Raw genomic sequence first — 17,947 nt, forward strand, 5'->3', positions numbered from 1 at the left:
TTTGCTGACAGTTGCTAGTAGCACCTGGTGTGGTCATCTGCTGCTGTAGCCCATCTGCCTCAAGGTTGGACGTGTAGTGCGTTCAGAGATGCTCTTCTGCATACTTCAGTTGTAACGAGTAGTTATTTGAGTTACTGTTGCCTTTCTATCAGCTGGAAACCAGTCTGGCCATTCTCCTCAGACCTCTGTCATCAACAAGGCATTTGCGCCCACAGAACTGCAGCTCACTGGATATTTTCTCTTTTTCGGACCATTCTCTGTAAACCCTAGAGATGGTTAAGCGTGAAAATCTCAGTAGATCAGCAGTTTCTGAAACACTTAGACCATCTCGTCTGGCACTAATAATTACGCCACGTTTAAAGTCACTTACATCACCTTTCGTCCCCATTCTGATGCTCAGTTTAAACAACAGATTGTCTTGACCATGTCTACATTCCTAAACGCATTGAGTTTCTGCCATGTGATTGGCTAATAGGAAATTTGCGTTAACGAACAGTCGGACAGGTGTACCTAATAAAGTGACCAGTGAGTGTATATAAAATCACTTCTGTAAATTGATTTGCTTTCGACGATAAAAAAAGGATCTCTCATCAAGGACTCATATGAGCGATAGGCCTATTTAATCACCCATTTGATAATTATCTAACACCATAAATGAACAGGGACACAAGATAACACGGTTCATTTGGTGAGTTAACTAAAAGTTTTAAAGATGCAGTGAAGAGTGAGCTTGAAGAAAAACAAGTTGGACCCCTTTAACAGATCAAGTTATTTTTAATTTTCAAATAATGTTGTATCGAGACATTACAGACTTGTGAATGCATTCAATCTTTAAGACTTAAAATCATCCGAAGCATTCCTCTCCTAAACAGAAACGCTAAGAAATATGTCTGAAACATCTACCGCTTTCTTCTGAAACAGAAAAACGTTTATGAAGTAAAATGAAAAGAATGATAATCAACCCATCACAGAGGATCAACTTTTATCAAGACCTCCAAAAAACAAACAAAAAAAAACACCCAAGCTTTAACCTGTCCTGGCTGCTGCCGCTATGAGAATGAACCAAAAGCACAAAAGATCTACAAATCATCAACTCTTCTTCTTTGGAGTAGTAAATATCTTACAAAAATCAGCTAAGGGATTAACTTCGGATTACAAGAGAACAACAAGAGAAATGCCACTTGTTAGCATAGCTGCTAATAGCATGTAGGGTAGATAAATCCCGCAAACACAGCAGTAAAAGGCCTTAAAACGGAAAAAACCAGACAGATCTCCATGATCGCTACACGCAAACTGCCCTAGCTTTCGAAAGACTGACTGGTTTTAGAAAGACGCGAGAATAGAACAGGCATTTCATGATGAAATCGGTCGCGGAGGGGGATGAAGTGTCAAATATCATCTTCACATGTGCACTTAAACCCTCTAAAACTCTTCAGATTACATTCAATAACGTCCATAATAAAGCCAACACCATGTGTACCTTCAAAATGACCCCTGATATGGTAGTTCACCCCAAAAATGACCATTTACTCATTGTTTACTCAACCTTTGAGGTTTCTTCTTTCTGCTGAAAACAAAAGAAGAAATTGAGAAAAATAGCAGGTCAATGATTTCCAACATTCTTCTAACTATCTTCTTTTGTGTTCAACAGAAAAAGAAACATACTCAAGTTATTTTTTGATGATCTCTTCCTCTAAAAGTCTCTTGCATGAGATCAGAACTGTGGTCAGTTGCTGACAGAATGACTGTAGAATTGGTCATCGCAAACATGACTGGAGTCGCATCTGTGATGATGTGTGCATGTTTGACCAAACTGGTCCTCGACCATCTCTTCTCTCTTTCCTCTGAGGGAATAATGAACAGCACACGCACGCACGCACAGCAAAAATAGCTCTCCTATTCACACATGCGGAGTCGCACACCCACACGCTCGCTTTTATAACACTCGCTGGAAGAAAAAGAGGGGAGAGAGACGACTCGTATGTACAGAAGCTTGTGCTCGATTATTATTATTATGATTCTTCAGCCAGACAAATGCTATTACATATAATCAATGCATTCGTTTCTTCGCTTCTAGAGAGCAGGTTATGTTCGTTAAACTCTTAATATAAATTCACATCTATTTAGCTCAAAAAAAGAAGAAGAATTCTGGGATTTTAGATATATTTTACACACATATATATATATATATTTCCTTCATTCATCCAGACAGGCCACTGTAATCCTAATATAAACTTTTATCTAATTTATAAAGCGAATATGAATCTTTGCTATATCACAATTTTGCTATAAAACATAAGCTCTATTCAATCCACCGAATTACATCACACGCATGTGAGCAGCCCAACACCAGAGGTTTTCCATTTGGCAAAATGATACAGCCACCAAAAAACGTGCGCTATTTCTTGTAACTGTTGGGCGTTTGGACTTTAATACGGTGCTCTACAAGTATCTAAACACTGCAAGAGGAGAGCACTGCCTTTAAACCAGAGGAATGAACTCTATATGGCATGGCTTTTGTGCTCAAACGGAGTGAGAGGAGCCTGTCTTGGTGCTCTGGCTCTTGTCAGTTTAAGTGCACTTTGTTGGCACGAGAGCTCGAACTGCGCACTGGACTTTTCTCTTCCCTGAACTTCACTTCGTATTGAAATAATCACATGCTCCACGCTCCTTCTCTTACACACACATGCACACACATTCAACCCCAATCCAAGGCACTGTTAATTCAGTAAACATGGCAGTTAGATTCACTAAGCAAGAAATGCTTTAATTCTATAGGATGAGGGGCGAAAGCAAGTCTCAGAGAGAGCGTTGATTATGTTATAATGGCACTGTAGCAGTCAAGTTTGGTCTTAGTTGATGAACAAAAAATACCTCTCTCTGAAATGTGACTATTTATAATGTTGTTTGTCTGAAGTGTTTTCACGATGACTTACTGAATGTGTCATCGCTCGTCTAGACTGTGCGACGGTATTGAGGAAAGGGGCTGTTAGGTAACTGATTATGATTGTACGGCCACAAGCTACTGTACGACTAGAAACTAGAAAAATATTCAGGAAGGACGAAAGTGCGTCAAATATTTCAGTGATTAGTGTGCACAAGCTTATTTGTAAAGGCAGCATTTCTTTAAGTGTTATACCATCTTGTTTTTTTAAATAGAGAATCTGTTTTTGGGTAAATACTGTTGAAAAATGTAGATCATCTGCATGAAAATGAAAGTGAAAAGCTTGAGAATAATCTCTGGTCTAGTATTGCAGAGCTGGAGACAATAACACCAGGCACAAACCCGTCACGAATTCTTTAAACTATTGCTTTATACTGATCCTACTGTACGTTACCGCTTAATATTTCCCTCACACACATATATAACTCGCTCACACACTGTTAGATAAACAAAAGAATATTTATGTTCCGATCCATCGAGTCCTCATCTACAACATGACGTTTTGTTGCTATAAAATGGTGGGGGAGTTCCAAATATTAAGATGTTCAGGTCAAATGCGCACATTTCCCGTTGAACTACAAATCTGCCTAAAACAACTACACTTTCCAAAAGCAATTTTGACAGCAAAAACACATGACTCGGTTATAAAATCACTCTCAAGTGTTTAACGCAGTTGTGTAGTGATTCAATTCTTAAAAACCATAATAATAATAATAATAATAATAATAATCATGTGCCTACAAATGTTATCTAAATACGATCATGGCTGCTATGTACAATTTACACGGAGACGTCCGAACTACACGTTTATGCTGCCAAAAAGCACCTTCAACTTCATCTTCCTTTCTGAAATCAAGAGAAGACCCCCTGTAAAACTTCGAACAAGAACGAGCACACATCACGTATTGCAATAGAACAGCTATAGAACAGCAGATAATAAAAGTAGGAGTAATACCAAATACGTTTACATACGGAGAATATCAAACTGTAGTAGATATGATGATACTTCTCACATCCAAAGAAAACAAAAATAAAAAAAAAGTGCTTTGAAAAGCAAAACCAGAGACTGCTGCTCCATCGTGGGTGGCTTGTTTTCACCAGCAAACTACTAGTGGAAAAGCGCTGGATTGTACTTCGTAAGCGGCCACCGATGTTCCCATCCAACAAACAGTTTGGTGAAAGATTATTGTTTATACATCAAGAAAGCGAAAACCTTCCCTCGTTCGGAAGAGAAGCCGTCTTGGAATATGCTAAAACTCAAGATTCCTCTAAACTTCTACTTGCTGAAAGAAAACATTATAATCACTTGAATCTGAAACTCTGAACGCAACCAAGAACAAACGACTACTACACTATACAGTGGTCAAATGGTAAAATTACAGATGTGGCAGTACCACCTCACACCACTGCAGGTTCAAGTTGTTTCTGCTGCTCAAAGTAGCTTATAAAGTCTCTCGAAACACACGCACACATGTCTGCTGCGTCACAAACGCGCAACAACCGAACGATTCTCATAGTTTTGTTTACACGCATCGTTTTGTTTACACGCATCTCTGGTACAATGTATGTACAGTTAGCCTTTTGTCTAGTCCTAAAAGCATCGGAGGAACGTTGGCCCCGGTGAACTGAAAGCTAACCGTGTGGAACTGGATGAACTGAGGTCAGCAGGGCTCAGTTGGCTCAGAGATCACAGGAGAATGGTGGAGGAGTGTCTTCAGGAAGATGTGTCTGTAGGTTTGTGCAGGAAAGTGTGAGTGTGTGTGAGAGTAAATGTGTATTTACAAAGTGTTTGAGGGTGTTGTAGTGTGCGAGGACTTTATCTCTTCAGTGTTTGAATGTGTGTACACAGCAGAACCCATGTTCTTTCACCAGTTCATAATGCAGTTTCTGTTGAGGGTCATGAAGTAAACTTGGCTGCTGCCACCGGAACGCACTGACGCGAAAAACACCTAAAAGAAAGACAAAAACAGCATTACAGTGGACGAGAAGTATAAGTTGATTGTTTAATTATTCAGTTTTTTAGGTTATAATGCCTTCCGCAGCATTGGCTATATTCATAGCAAAACCTTGCCTAAATATACAATTTATGCACTCATATCGGTTTCTTAATAAACATTCATTATACAAAAACACATACAAGAAACAACAACAGCACTGAAAAGAGTCATATATAATACTTAAGTTTGATTAATGAAAAATATTCTAAAACTCCTTCAGAAGACACCTTTTTAAACATTTCCTTTCAAATATTTTCTGAAAAAAAAGAAGAAAAAAAAACGCTCTCGAATGTAATAAAAAAAAACCCACACATTTTATTACAATGTTTTATCTTAAAAATATTTATATACAAGTCACAAATAGGTTTTTCTTCCCCTTTCAATAAAATGAGAGTATAAGTCTTGAGTGGCTGATTTTACATCTCGTATGTACATTCCCTGACAAAAGTCTTGTCATCTATCCCAGTTGTAAGAGCAACAAATAATAACTTGACTTCTAGTTGATAACTTGGAAAAGTGGCAGAAGACCTACTGGAACGCGCATGGACCCAAGATTCTCATTGAAATCAGTCAAGTTTGGTGAAGGAAAAAATGATGGCTTAGGGTTACGTTCAGTATGGGGGCGTGTGAGAGATCTGCAGAGTGGATGGCAACATTAACAGCCTGAGGTTATCAAGACATTTGTGCTGCCCATTACACTACAAACCACAGGAGAGGGGAACTCCATTAGCAGGATAGCACCCCTCACACTTCAGCCTCCACATTACAGTTCCTGAAAGCAAAGAAGGTCAAGGTGCTCCAGAATTGGCAAGCCCCGTCACCTGACATGAACATTATTGAGCATGTCAGGGGTAAAATGAGGCATTGAAGACGAATCCAAAGAACCTTGATGAACTTTGGGAGTCCTGCACGAATGCTTTATTTGCCGTTCCATTTGAGCCATTGCAGAGATGTATGAATATAGTCCTCCAAGCTCACGGGAGTCATACACAATATTAATTATCTTATTTTATTAATTTAAAAATCAAGGCATGATCATGTTTTATTTTGGTAAAATAAGCATAATCCAAAGGCTTTAGCCTCTTTTTTATAAAAGCCACTTTTAATACCAAATGATCAACTAGAGGTCAAGTTATTATTTGTTGTTCCTAAAACTTGGATGTGCGACAAGACTTTTGTCAGGTAGTGTACAACCTGATGTTTATTTTCAAAATGCTAATTATTTCTATCATTTACAAATGGATTCACTTCATACAATTTTGCTGTTTCTACATTCATCTCATTCCATTTGCCATTTACCATTAATATACAGATTTAAAGCAGGTTTTTATAAGTTATATAACTTGTCTACTAAAGCAAAGTATGTAAATCAATAAACGTCAAACAGAAAAAACATGCAAAATGTACACATTTGTATTGTTGCTGAATGAGTGACAAGTATTTGTGAAGCACATTTTTAACACAGTGCAATTTCAGTTTCACTTTAAATAAATGTGTTCAGGCTTGATTTCTAAAATAGAGGTTTCTAGTATCATGTTTACAGTAAATAATTGGTATAGTACATGCTATTATAATTAGTGTTTTATGCTTATATTTGTTATACACATTACATTCCTGTTATGAATAATGTTACATTGAAAGGGTAACAAAGTTAAATAATAAAGTTAAGGTAAAAATTAGTTTACAAACATTTCTTACATAACTTATTTTTATTTTTTATTGATAAAACTGTCAAATTTGACTTGCACATCAATGCTACTTAAAAGTCAGGAGTGCCATTTTTAGGTAAATTACCTTAATTATCTACAACTGATGTATAACTGTACCAAGTTATACATTTAATTACTACCTTATTTACCAAAGAAAATGTAATAATTGTCCTTCATTACAATTACATAACAGTTTTAAATCTGTGATTCCCTTACTATTATTTGTAATCTACAGGACATCTCATTCGATTTTCAATTTTTTTCCCTACAAATTGTAGCGTTTGTCAAGCTCATACATTTAAACATGTCATTAATGGATTTTCAAATACATTTCTATAGATGTTTATTTAATCTTTAAAAATAAAAAGCAAACTAGGAGATTAAACTCTAGTGGTGTCTTATATTTGATTTAAATATGTAGCATAAAATAAAAAGAATATAAATACATCAAAAACAAACATTCATTTTTTTTCTTGGAGGGATTTGGACAGGAATTGTATAGGTTTTTTTTTTTTAACATTAGTGTGAAGTGCAGTGTGTGTGTAAGTGTGTGAAAAGAAAAATCACCTTGTCGTTCCGTTCACACAGGAACTTAAGCCTCTGGGCTCTCTTGTGCATGAAGACTCCATCCAGGTGTCCCGTCTCAACAGAACGGATCTCAATGGCTTTCTCTCCCCAACCCATAATCTGATTAGAGCAAATGTGGGCTACAAGCAAAACACAGACACAAACACAAAAACAGATTTCAGAATTCACTACAGAAATATGGCTTCTACAGAATCTTAACTAAAACAATCCATTGAAATCCTATCTGATTAAATTCTACCTCTGCTGGAAAACAGAGAATATTTGCTTTCATTCAGTCTGGTCTATATAAAAAATTACAGAGATCATCTCAAGCCATCTGAATAAAACCAAGACCCCCATATGCCCCTGACAAACCATCTGTAGTAAACACACTCTTTCATCTCTCTGATCACTCCATATAAAAATAAATAAATAAATGAATAAATTATTGTGCATTTATGAAGTGTGCTTCTTACAGATAAGTGGGCTTAACAAACCACCTGTAGAAACAAGCTTCTCTCTCTCAAAAATAATACCACCTTCTTTTTCTAGCACTAAATCAGAGTGCAAACAGTTCCTCTGTATAATAAGCACTTATTGTGTGTATTGCCTCTTCTTACTGAATCGCTGAATGCCTCCTAATTGTAAGTGGCTTTGGAAAATAGCATCTTCTAAATGAATAAATCTAAATGTAGAGGTAAAAAATAAATGAATAATAAAAAAAATCTCTCCATCTACCACTTTTACAACTGTGCAGAAAGCAGAATGTGTGTTTGTGTGTATTTGTATATATACCCCCCACACTCTTCTCATAACTTAAACTCCCCATAAACACTGTATTATTTATTATTTAATATTTGCACAATTAAAATTGAACATATTCATTGCACTACATTGCACTTTCATCTTGAATTGTACATATCTACTGCACATATACATTTATAAATTATGTTAATTCTTTCGGCATACCCCTGATTATTAATAGCAACCTGTACATATATTCACTAATTGTAAATCTATGTTCATAGCTAATACAACCTATATATAATGTTCATAGTACAACCATCTGTAAATATAGTTCTAGTTCTAGTTCTATTTATTTATATAGCACGTTTCCAACTGCTACAGGGCTGCACAAAGTGCTTTACAGAGAGAAAATAAACACATGATATGAGCATAAAATAGTTTAAACAGCAATAAGCACATAATAGGAAGGAACATAGAAAAATTATCAATAAAAGAGCAAAAATGTAAATAAAAATAAAAAATCGTAATAATAATAATACAATATTTTTCCTAATTAAAATATGCTACCACAGTTGACCAACACTAAACACGATAGAGAACATGACCGTTTTTATCCCCCTCCCCACTCCCAACACCCCCCCCCTTCTGAAAGGGAAGGACTTATGCTTCAAAAAGACTTAGAAAATAAATGCGTCTTTAATTTGGACTTAAAAATAGGCAGCGACGAAGCCCTTTTTAGCTCTAATGTTACCATAGTTTTTCTATAATTGCACTTTATAGCTTATAGCTATATCCTGCACTTGTTGCTATTGCACTGCTGGTTAGATCTAAACTCCATTCCGTTGCCTTGTACTTGTAATGATAATAAAGTTGAATCTATTCTAATCTAGTATACACACTCACCTACTGATGTGGGCATTTCTCCCCACTGCAGCACCACATCTTTAATGATGCGTCCGTACGTGTTGACATAAACACCTTCGTCCTCATAACACAACAGCATCTCCATCCCATCTGAGTTGGGCAGGAACACGATGGCGTGAGGAGTGATCTGTGACTGGATCTACAGCAGCAGACCGAGAGCAAGAGAGAGGAACATGGATTTATAGGAGAAATAAATCACTATCAAACTCTCCTCTGCATTTTCCAATTGACTGACCCAGTGTATTCTTGGTGTGTCACATGACAACATAACTCACATGTACAGGAATGTAGATGTCGTAGTTGTTTCCAGAGTCAACATCAATGGCATGGAAGCCAGCCAAGGAGCCATAGATGACCTTTAACCTCTGACCCTCTTCCACTGTGAGGTCAACCAACACAGGTCTGTGCGGCAGGTCTCCAAATGACTAAGAAACATCAATAAAAGCATGATATTAATTATTTTTAACAACAACAAAAACATAATAAGATTGTAAATTAAAAGAATTTTAAGGCAAGGCAAGTTTATGTAGCACATTTCATCCACGATGGTAATTCAAAGTGCTTTACATAAGAATAAAAGAAACAAGAAAATAAAAATTATTAAAAGAATAAAGACATTTTTATGATTTTGAAAATTCTTAAAAATCTTTATCTTATGCATTTTTAAATGTTGAAAAATCATTATTTTGGGGGAAACCAGGATTCTTAAAGGGATAGTTCTCTCAAAAATGAAATGTGGAAGATATTTTGAAGTTAATTTGAAGATATTTTGAAGAATGTTGGAAACCTGTAACCATTCACGTGCAAAGTAGAAAAAATAGTTGCACTGGAAGTCAGTGGTTATCAATTTTCAACACTCTTTAAAATATCTTCTTGTGTGTTCAACAGAACAAAAAAGGAGTTGAACAATTTAAATGTGCATAAATTATGACAATTTTTATTTTGGGTCAAACTATCCCTTTAAATACCCCTTAAAAGGGTTTTAAAAACAATTACAAACAATAGAATTTATTCAAAATACAAATCTTTTGGAAAAGTTTTAATATTTTACCATCATTTCTGATAATTTTACTTTGTTAAATGAAAGTTTTTCTTTTCCACAGGCACAAAGAAAAAAATGAATCAATCAAATAATAATAAAAAGCTGACCAAAACATTTTGAAAAGCCTTAAAATCCCCACTAAAGCACATACCAGCATTGTATGCGACCAATAAAACAATCAGACATAAACACAAAGCTTGCGTCAGTACCTTGAAGGCCATGAACTTGTGGTAAGGTTTTGGAGCCCAGGCGTAAACCTCCACTGCATTCTTCAGAGCGATAACCAGAAACTTAATCCTTTCATATTTCACTGGGAAAATAAACACGACATTCACAGCACTTTTATTACAAGGCACAAAGCACTTTAAAAGAGTTGAGAGGAAAATTCTAAGATAAAAGTAGCTTTCCTCATGTCTTCTGACCTATTCGGTTTCACTTTTGCTTATTCGCCAAGCAGCAGCTGAGCACAATCTTTCATCACTTTCTTTTGGTTTGCGCATAATTAAGCACCTCATACATGCACACTTACCCACTTTATAGTGCACACAGCCCTCCATTTCCCCTACAGTGGTCCAGCCCTGTTTCTTCTCCACCTCTGGGTCATTATGGAGGATCTTATTCCTCAGCCAGGCCAGATAATACACGCGTACCTTATTCTTCTTGCCTAAGAAAAGAGAGAAACTACACATGAAGATCCTAAAATAGGTGGTCTGGTCTATATCTATGTGTCCCGGCAAAGATAGACGGGTGTGTGAAATAAGGAACAGAGCATTTTATAACCTGATATAGTGATGAGGAGGTTCAGTCCCTCCAGGACATCCATCTGCTGAAATCTGCGCGAGTTGATCAGTGGATACACTTTACCCTGACCGCTTCTGTCCAGCAGCTTCAGACCATTCTCTGTCCCGACCAGCAGATTCACACCTGACAGAACATACACAGTTAAAACACACACACCCTTCAAGACCTAAAATGCTCACAGACTGTGCTATGGAGCTATTCTGAGAAAACTGTTTATCATGCTTTAGGGGTGTACTGAATTTAAAGTAGAAAAGTTTTGACTGTATATAATAAACTCTCTGTAGGAGTGGATGAAAAAAACGGTACACTGCTCAAAAGGGTATTATGGAGAAATTTGACCTTGTGCCACTTTATTCCACCATGCTTTGTGGTCATATTTTATGCATTTTGGCCAGTGGGTGGCACTGCCATCAAACTAGTCCTCCTGAACGCTCAGGGAATTGGTGCAAAGATAACAAAGTTCATGTCAACACATTAAAATGATACACAGATACAAATATATTTCTTGAAAAAAAACTTCTGTCTGGCAACCCTATGAGTGTAGTATGAGCTTAAAAAGATAAAAACAATTGAACAAGGAGAAAATCGAGAACAGAAATCACTTGTTGCACTAGCACGGCTTAGAAAAATCAGAGAAGAAAGAAAGTTTTGTTTCTAGGAAACTTGCCTGAATTATTTTAGCTAAAATGTGCATTACATTTTAAAGAGTTTGAACTGGAGGGTTTAAAACACTAAAAGAAGAAGGAGGAACAAATAGCCTTGATCTCATCATGTGCCAATTTTCACACACTTCATACACTAACCTCACTACCCTAAAATAATGTAAAAACTTGATTAAAAAGAACTAAAATCAGCAATCAGTAAAATACTTGAATCAGTAAAGTGACTCAAATGGATCAAAGCTACCTGAAATCAATAGACCCTCTTCACTTTTCCAGGTTTCTCAGTAGCGGAAGTTGTCATATTTGCGTAAACTTAATGCAAGGTGAATGGGAGAATACAAGAAATATTTTTTTTTACAATCCTATTTGCTCAAATAATAAAAGATGATCAATGATGGTGTTATCAAGACTTGCAGAAAAAAGAAAAATCTGTGTTAGACAGTTAATGGCAGACAGAAGAGAGAACAATGTCACATTTAGTGTCCATCCATACACTCTGATTACCAATGCCTTGCAGAAAAAGTAGATCTTTTTTTTCTTTATAATGCAAAGATGATTTATTACATACGTAAATGCATAAGAATGCACCTACATAAAAAAAAAAAAAAAAAATTCTAATAATTCTGACTTTAGCTGTATATGAAGAGTTTATTTGCAAAAACAGAAAAACATAACAATTTTTAGAAGTTTTCAGAAATCATGTTTTCACATTGAGTACTGAAGAGTTCAACTGCAAAATACTAGATTTATGAAAAATTCTGGGAACAAAACAAATTTAAAACTCTTCATTTATCACCCTTTTAAAATATTAAGAGCTTGAATAATCATTGCACAGAGATGATGACAATTTTACTGGCCACAGAATGGGTGAAAACACAAACAATAGATATAGCAATACGATTCGACTTATCATCTGCAATAAATGGTTTAAACGGAATGAGATTATCAAGTCAGGACTTTCTGTATGAAATTATCTACAAAATAAATGCAAAAATGAAAGTCTTACAGTTGAAGGTTGAGATGAGCAAAGTGGCAGAAAAGCTAAAACTTAGAGAAACACTGTTACTGTCAAACACTGTTTATTACACTGAGTCAGTTTAATGGTGAAGGGATTGATCCAATAGGCCTATTGATAGTAGGTTTTGGGAAGAAATGTCACGATGCTTTGTAAAAGTATTTTGTAGTATTTTTAAAATACAAAAATACAGTTTTTATTTTTATACACATTTTGGCTGCTGTCGTTTGTAGTTTATTTTAATGCACCTACACTTAAACTAAAAGGTATTTGGCATTTTATTTTAAAATACATTTTAAAGTATTTCTGCCCAACCCTGATAGTAAGAATAGACAGTTGGGATGGCTTTATGAGAAATGTACTTCGTTAGATTGACAAACACACGCATGGCTCTTACCCCAGAGAGCAGCGCAGAGGATCTCAGAGTTAAATCTCTTCTTGTATTTGCGGATTTCAGGAGTGTCACTGACCGGACGTGTGTTTGTGGGATTGACATTGACCATGGAGCCCTTCCTCACCTCCAGCTTTAGCTGCTCAAAACGAGAGCCCAGACCTACAACACCCACAAACCGCACAGCAGAGAGACACTGAGTCATCTGTCAGAAACAGATTCACAGCCATCAAGAAACAGTCACAGGTCTAGGGTGCTGAAATCATTTTCTTGCTCAGATCTTCTGTCTTGTTTTCCAGTAAACATGTAGAAGATTCATTAGAACAAAACATACAGCTATGGGGGAAAATATGTAATGTTATGAGAGAACATAATTTAAATATATGCTGCAATTCAAGTATATATATATATATATATATATTTCTCAAGTAATGTAAGAAAATTTAAATTAATATAGCATTTCCAGTAGATTCATCTGATCAATTTTGATTCTCAACAACAACAAAAAAAGTAAATAAATATTCTCATGTATTCCAATGTATTAAGCTTTACACAAACAGCACTGTTCAAATGTTTGCTTTTTCAAATAATCAATATGTATTAAGAAATTAATATATACATATTCAGCAAATATTTAACATTTATAATGTTACAAATTATGATTATTTTAAATTAGCATCTTCCTTTTGAACTTTCTATCAAATGCGGCTAAAATGATCATGGTTTTCACAAAATACTAAAGAAAACAACAATCTTGAACACTAATCAAAGCATATTAATATGACTTTTGAATGACACTAATTACTTAATGAGACAATAATTATACTTAAAAATCTTTCACATTAGTTTACATCATAAAATTTATCTTAAAAATTAATGTTTGCTAATATTTTTGTTTTTCCTGTAATTGTAAATGCAGTGAACAGAGTACACCCTGTGTTGTTGAACAATAGTGTATCTTAAAGGGGTAGTTCACCCACAAATGATTCTAAAAAATTCAACAAAAATTCTGTCATCTATTACTCATCTTTGACTTGTTTTTAAACCAGTTGGGAGTTTTTTGTTGTTTTGAACACATAAAAAGAGATTCTAAAGAATGTTGGAAACTAGTAAACATTAACATGTGTTGTATGAAAAACAAATACTATGGAAGACAATGGTTACCCATTTCCAACAAGCTTCAAAATATCTTCATTTAGGTTCAACAAAACAGAAACTTAAACAGGAATTTACATTTTTGTGTTAAAAATCCCCTTAAAATCTCCGTACCCAAACTAACCACTTTACCTCCAACAGAAATGTTATCTCCACTACCCCCTGATGGCTGGTACATTCCAAGGTCCACAAAGGTAGTAAAAGAGGATTTTCCAGAGGCCTTGACCAATCCCCTGGACTGATACTGAAATGAATAGCATGATCACGGTCAGCCAATTGAACACACACTTGTTGTCCAGTACATCAGATAAAGAATCAATTACAAAAAAAAAAAGCTGGATGGCATGCTGATGAAATGATAAACGGTGGAGTAACTGAAGCTCCAGAAGTGGGCAGAGACTCACATCATAAGTAGAGTCTTTCCCGGGGGAGGAGTGGGAGGCCGAGTCTGTGGGAGAGTGAGAAGGCTGAACCACATCAGGCAGGTTGGTGTATCCATTATGACTGCGCTTCTCTGGAGTCTGACAGAAACAAACACACAAACAAACTCGGGCTGACACTGGTGCTATGATATTGGCTTCTAGCATGCACATAAAGGCTTTATCCTTCTGAGGCATAGTGGGACACTAATGAAGGGTCAATGAAATGCTTAAAACCTGTAGTAAGTCAAAATATACATACAAACTATATGCTGCTTTAATGAAATAAATAGAATTAGGGCTAGTTTTATTTATTTTTGTTTATGATTTACTCAGGAATGATGCAATAAAGGGACATAATAATATACCATAGACATTATATTTTATTATTTTCAAATAATTCTTGTTCTGTTGAACTGTCTATTCCTTAAAGATGATTTTATCCATGATTTCAACACTGATGATATCAACAAATGTTTCTTAAATGCCCTGAAGGATCAGAATCTGAATAAAATTAAAACATATCAATGATAATTCTACCTTATAAATATATTTATATAAAAACATGTCTAATTTTAAGATATATTAAAGAGTTAAATTAGGATTAAAAATATTTCACAATATATGTACACTTAAAGGCCCACTTTATTAGGTACACCTGCCCAACTATTAGCTAATGCAAATTTCTGATCAGCCAATCACATGGCAGCAACTCCATGCATTTAGGCATGCAGACATGGTCAAGACAATCTGCTACAGCATCAGAATGGGGAAGAAAGATTATTTAAGAGACTTTGAATGTGGCATGGTTGTTGGTGCCAGACGGGCTGGTCTAAGTATTTCAGAAACTGAAAATCTACTGGGATTTTCACGCACAATCATCTTTAGGGTCTACAGAGAATGGTTCGATAAAGCGGAAATATCCAGTGAGCAGCAGTTCTGTGGGCGCAAATGCCTTGTTGATACCACAGATCAAGGGAGAATGGCCAGACTGGTTTCCAGCTGATAGAAAGGCAACAGTAACTTGTTGCCTTGTTGATACCACAGATCAGGGGAGAATGGCCAGACTGGTTTCCAGCTGATAGAAAGGGAATGCAGTAGAGCATTTCTGAACGCACAACACGTCCAACCTTGAGGCAGATTGGCTACAGCAGCAGAATACCACACCCGGTGCCACTCCTGTCAGGTAAGAACAGGAAACTGAGGCTACAATTCACACAGGTTCACCAAAATTGAACAATAAAACATTGGAAATAATGTTGCCTGGTCTGATGAGTCTCGATTTCTGCTGTGACTTTCAGATGGTAGGGTCAGAATTTGGTGTCAACAACATAAAAGCATGGATATATCCATCCGGACTTGTATCAATGGTCCAGGTTGGTGCTGGTGGTGTAATCTTGGCACACTTTGGGCCCATTGATACCAATTGAGCATTGACATTGTCACTCACATAACAATGAGTTCACTGTACTCAAATGGCCTAAATAGTCACCAGACTCAATCCAATAGAGCACCTTTGGCATGGGGTGGAATGTGAGATTTGCATCATGGATGTGCAGCAAACAAATCTGCAGCAACTGTGTGATGCTATCATGTCAATATGAACCAAAATCTCCTTGTTGAATCTATGCCATTAATTAAGGCAAAAGGGGGTCAAACTTTGTTCTAGTAAGGCTTATCTAATGAAGTGGTCAGTGACTGTATGTATTGTTTTAACTGTATTCTTAAACAAATGGAGAATAACTTAAACACATTTAAAATTCATTGTTTTTATTATTAATTTTTCTGACCCAAACCTAAGAATTTTAATGCACATTTTTACTTCTCATTACAAAACGGAATATTGAGTTTGCTGTTAGTTTTTGCCATTTGCTTAATTCACAAGTCTTTGTTGTTATTATTATTATTATTATTAGAGAGAGAGAGAGAGAGAAAGAGAGAGAATCTGTTCTAGATTATATAGATATAATGTAGATATAAATTCCTCTCCACTCCTCTACATGAGGAAGCTACAGTGTTACCATTAGTATTTTTTTATTTAAATACTTTAATTAATAATTAATTTTAAATAGGTTTATTATGATAATTTAGCAATTCGATTTACAGCTATAGAGGGATTTAGTAGTAGATGCCTAAATCAAACCCTCAAGCTAGTTTAAAGTTTATGCTGAGGTCTCATGAATGAACATCCCACCAGCGCACAGACACACAACTCATCCTACCCTCTGCACAAGCATGGTTTGGTCTCCATATCCTCCAGCACGTTCTTCTTCTCCTCCTTCACCTTCCTCCTCTTCATGGACAACCATAGTGTTCACAGAGTCAGAATCTGCATCACGGGGGCTGACAACACACATTCAAAAGAAAAATATGAAAAATAAAGCCATAAAAAGAAGTTATCCAGCCGTTTTAACAGGCTTTAAATCTGACAGTGAAACAGTCAAACTGGAAAATAAATAAAAACACTTGATTTTAATGTACATTTTACACTAATAACTAAGACCATTAACTAAGAATTTTAGCTCAATAAACTACTAATTAGCTGCTTACTAACAGATGGCAAGGTAAAAGTTGGATTTAGGTTTTGTGTAAGATTAGGGATGTAAAATAGGATCACACTTTATAAGTGCTAATAAACAGTTTATATCTTTATAACAGGCAGGTAATAAACCAGGAGTAAATAATGTGAATTGTTACTTAAACTAAAGTGTTACCAAATGCACATAAAAACCGAAATTACACACGATTGCATAAGAAAAACACATGGAATGTTTGATTGTTCTTTTAGACTTTTAGATGATGAATGACAAAATAAGCCAAATGTGTATTATCATCAGTCGTCAGTTGGGACACTTCTATCTTCTCTCACCGGTCAGTAGGGCTTTCCTCCTCTGCTCCTTCTCCACTTTCACTCTCTTCGCTGCTTTCACTGCTCTCTGAGGAAGAGGAGTAGTCGTTGGCCTTCACAGGGGGCCGCGGCTGCTCCTCTGCTCGCTCCTTAGAGTACAGACCATGATCCTGACACATCCACACCAACAAATCAACAGGTAAATGAGCAACTGTCATATAAATAATCTCTGATTTATAAACACTGGACCCGATAAAGTATAAACATGGGATTTCGATCATGCATTCCGTCTTTCAAAGTCTGGAGTGTGGAGGAAGTGGGATATATTGGGGAGGAGGGTGAAGGTGGTCAGATCAAGACCGTAAGTGCAGGACTGTCCCTCAACAGATGCTGATGGTTGCAGACGGGTGACATCAACTGGATAGAGACGTCCAGGGAGAGACGCAAGACGCTAAACAATGGCCCAAAATTCACATGTAATGTTAACTTTGATTATATATTTTAAAGGTATAATTTATGGTTAAATGTTTCTTTTCTCTGTGGGACTCAAAAGACATAATAAAGGCCAATGGAATACAAAACAACACTGGATTTTCACTGGAGGCTGCTTGAAGCAACAACCAAAAAAAAAAAAAAAAAAAAAAAAAAACATTTGTGTTCCACAGAAGAAAAATAAGGTTTGAACTAGGTATAAAATCACTTTTTACACAAACATAGTTGCAATAT

At 35.9% G+C, this 17,947-nt stretch overlaps 1 protein-coding gene across 17 annotated transcripts in view; it reads right to left on the reverse strand.

Moving 5' to 3' along the window:
• Positions 1-754: 754 nt before the first annotated feature.
• mink1 (misshapen-like kinase 1) overlaps positions 755-17,947 on the reverse strand; it is an 83,522-nt gene continuing 66,329 nt past the window's right edge. For all 17 annotated transcript variants that reach the window (XM_073949633.1, XM_073949632.1, XM_017356008.4 and 14 more), the window contains 12 exons: positions 17,243-17,391; positions 16,596-16,716; positions 14,359-14,475; positions 14,087-14,198; positions 12,806-12,961; positions 10,711-10,854; positions 10,460-10,594; positions 10,140-10,240; positions 9,164-9,313; positions 8,868-9,027; positions 7,218-7,357; positions 755-4,893 (listed from right to left, as the gene is read on the reverse strand). In XM_073949633.1, coding sequence (XP_073805734.1) covers positions 4,810-4,893; positions 7,218-7,357; positions 8,868-9,027; positions 9,164-9,313; positions 10,140-10,240; positions 10,460-10,594; positions 10,711-10,854; positions 12,806-12,961; positions 14,087-14,198; positions 14,359-14,475; positions 16,596-16,716; positions 17,243-17,391 — 1,569 coding nt within the window. In that variant the 3' untranslated portion in view covers positions 755-4,809. The remainder of the gene's footprint in view (positions 4,894-7,217; positions 7,358-8,867; positions 9,028-9,163; positions 9,314-10,139; positions 10,241-10,459; positions 10,595-10,710; positions 10,855-12,805; positions 12,962-14,086; positions 14,199-14,358; positions 14,476-16,595; positions 16,717-17,242; positions 17,392-17,947) is intronic.

This window comes from Danio rerio, chromosome 5 (assembly GCF_049306965.1).
Source record: "Danio rerio strain Tuebingen ecotype United States chromosome 5, GRCz12tu, whole genome shotgun sequence".
In the NCBI taxonomy this organism is placed as follows: domain Eukaryota; kingdom Metazoa; phylum Chordata; class Actinopteri; order Cypriniformes; family Danionidae; genus Danio; species Danio rerio.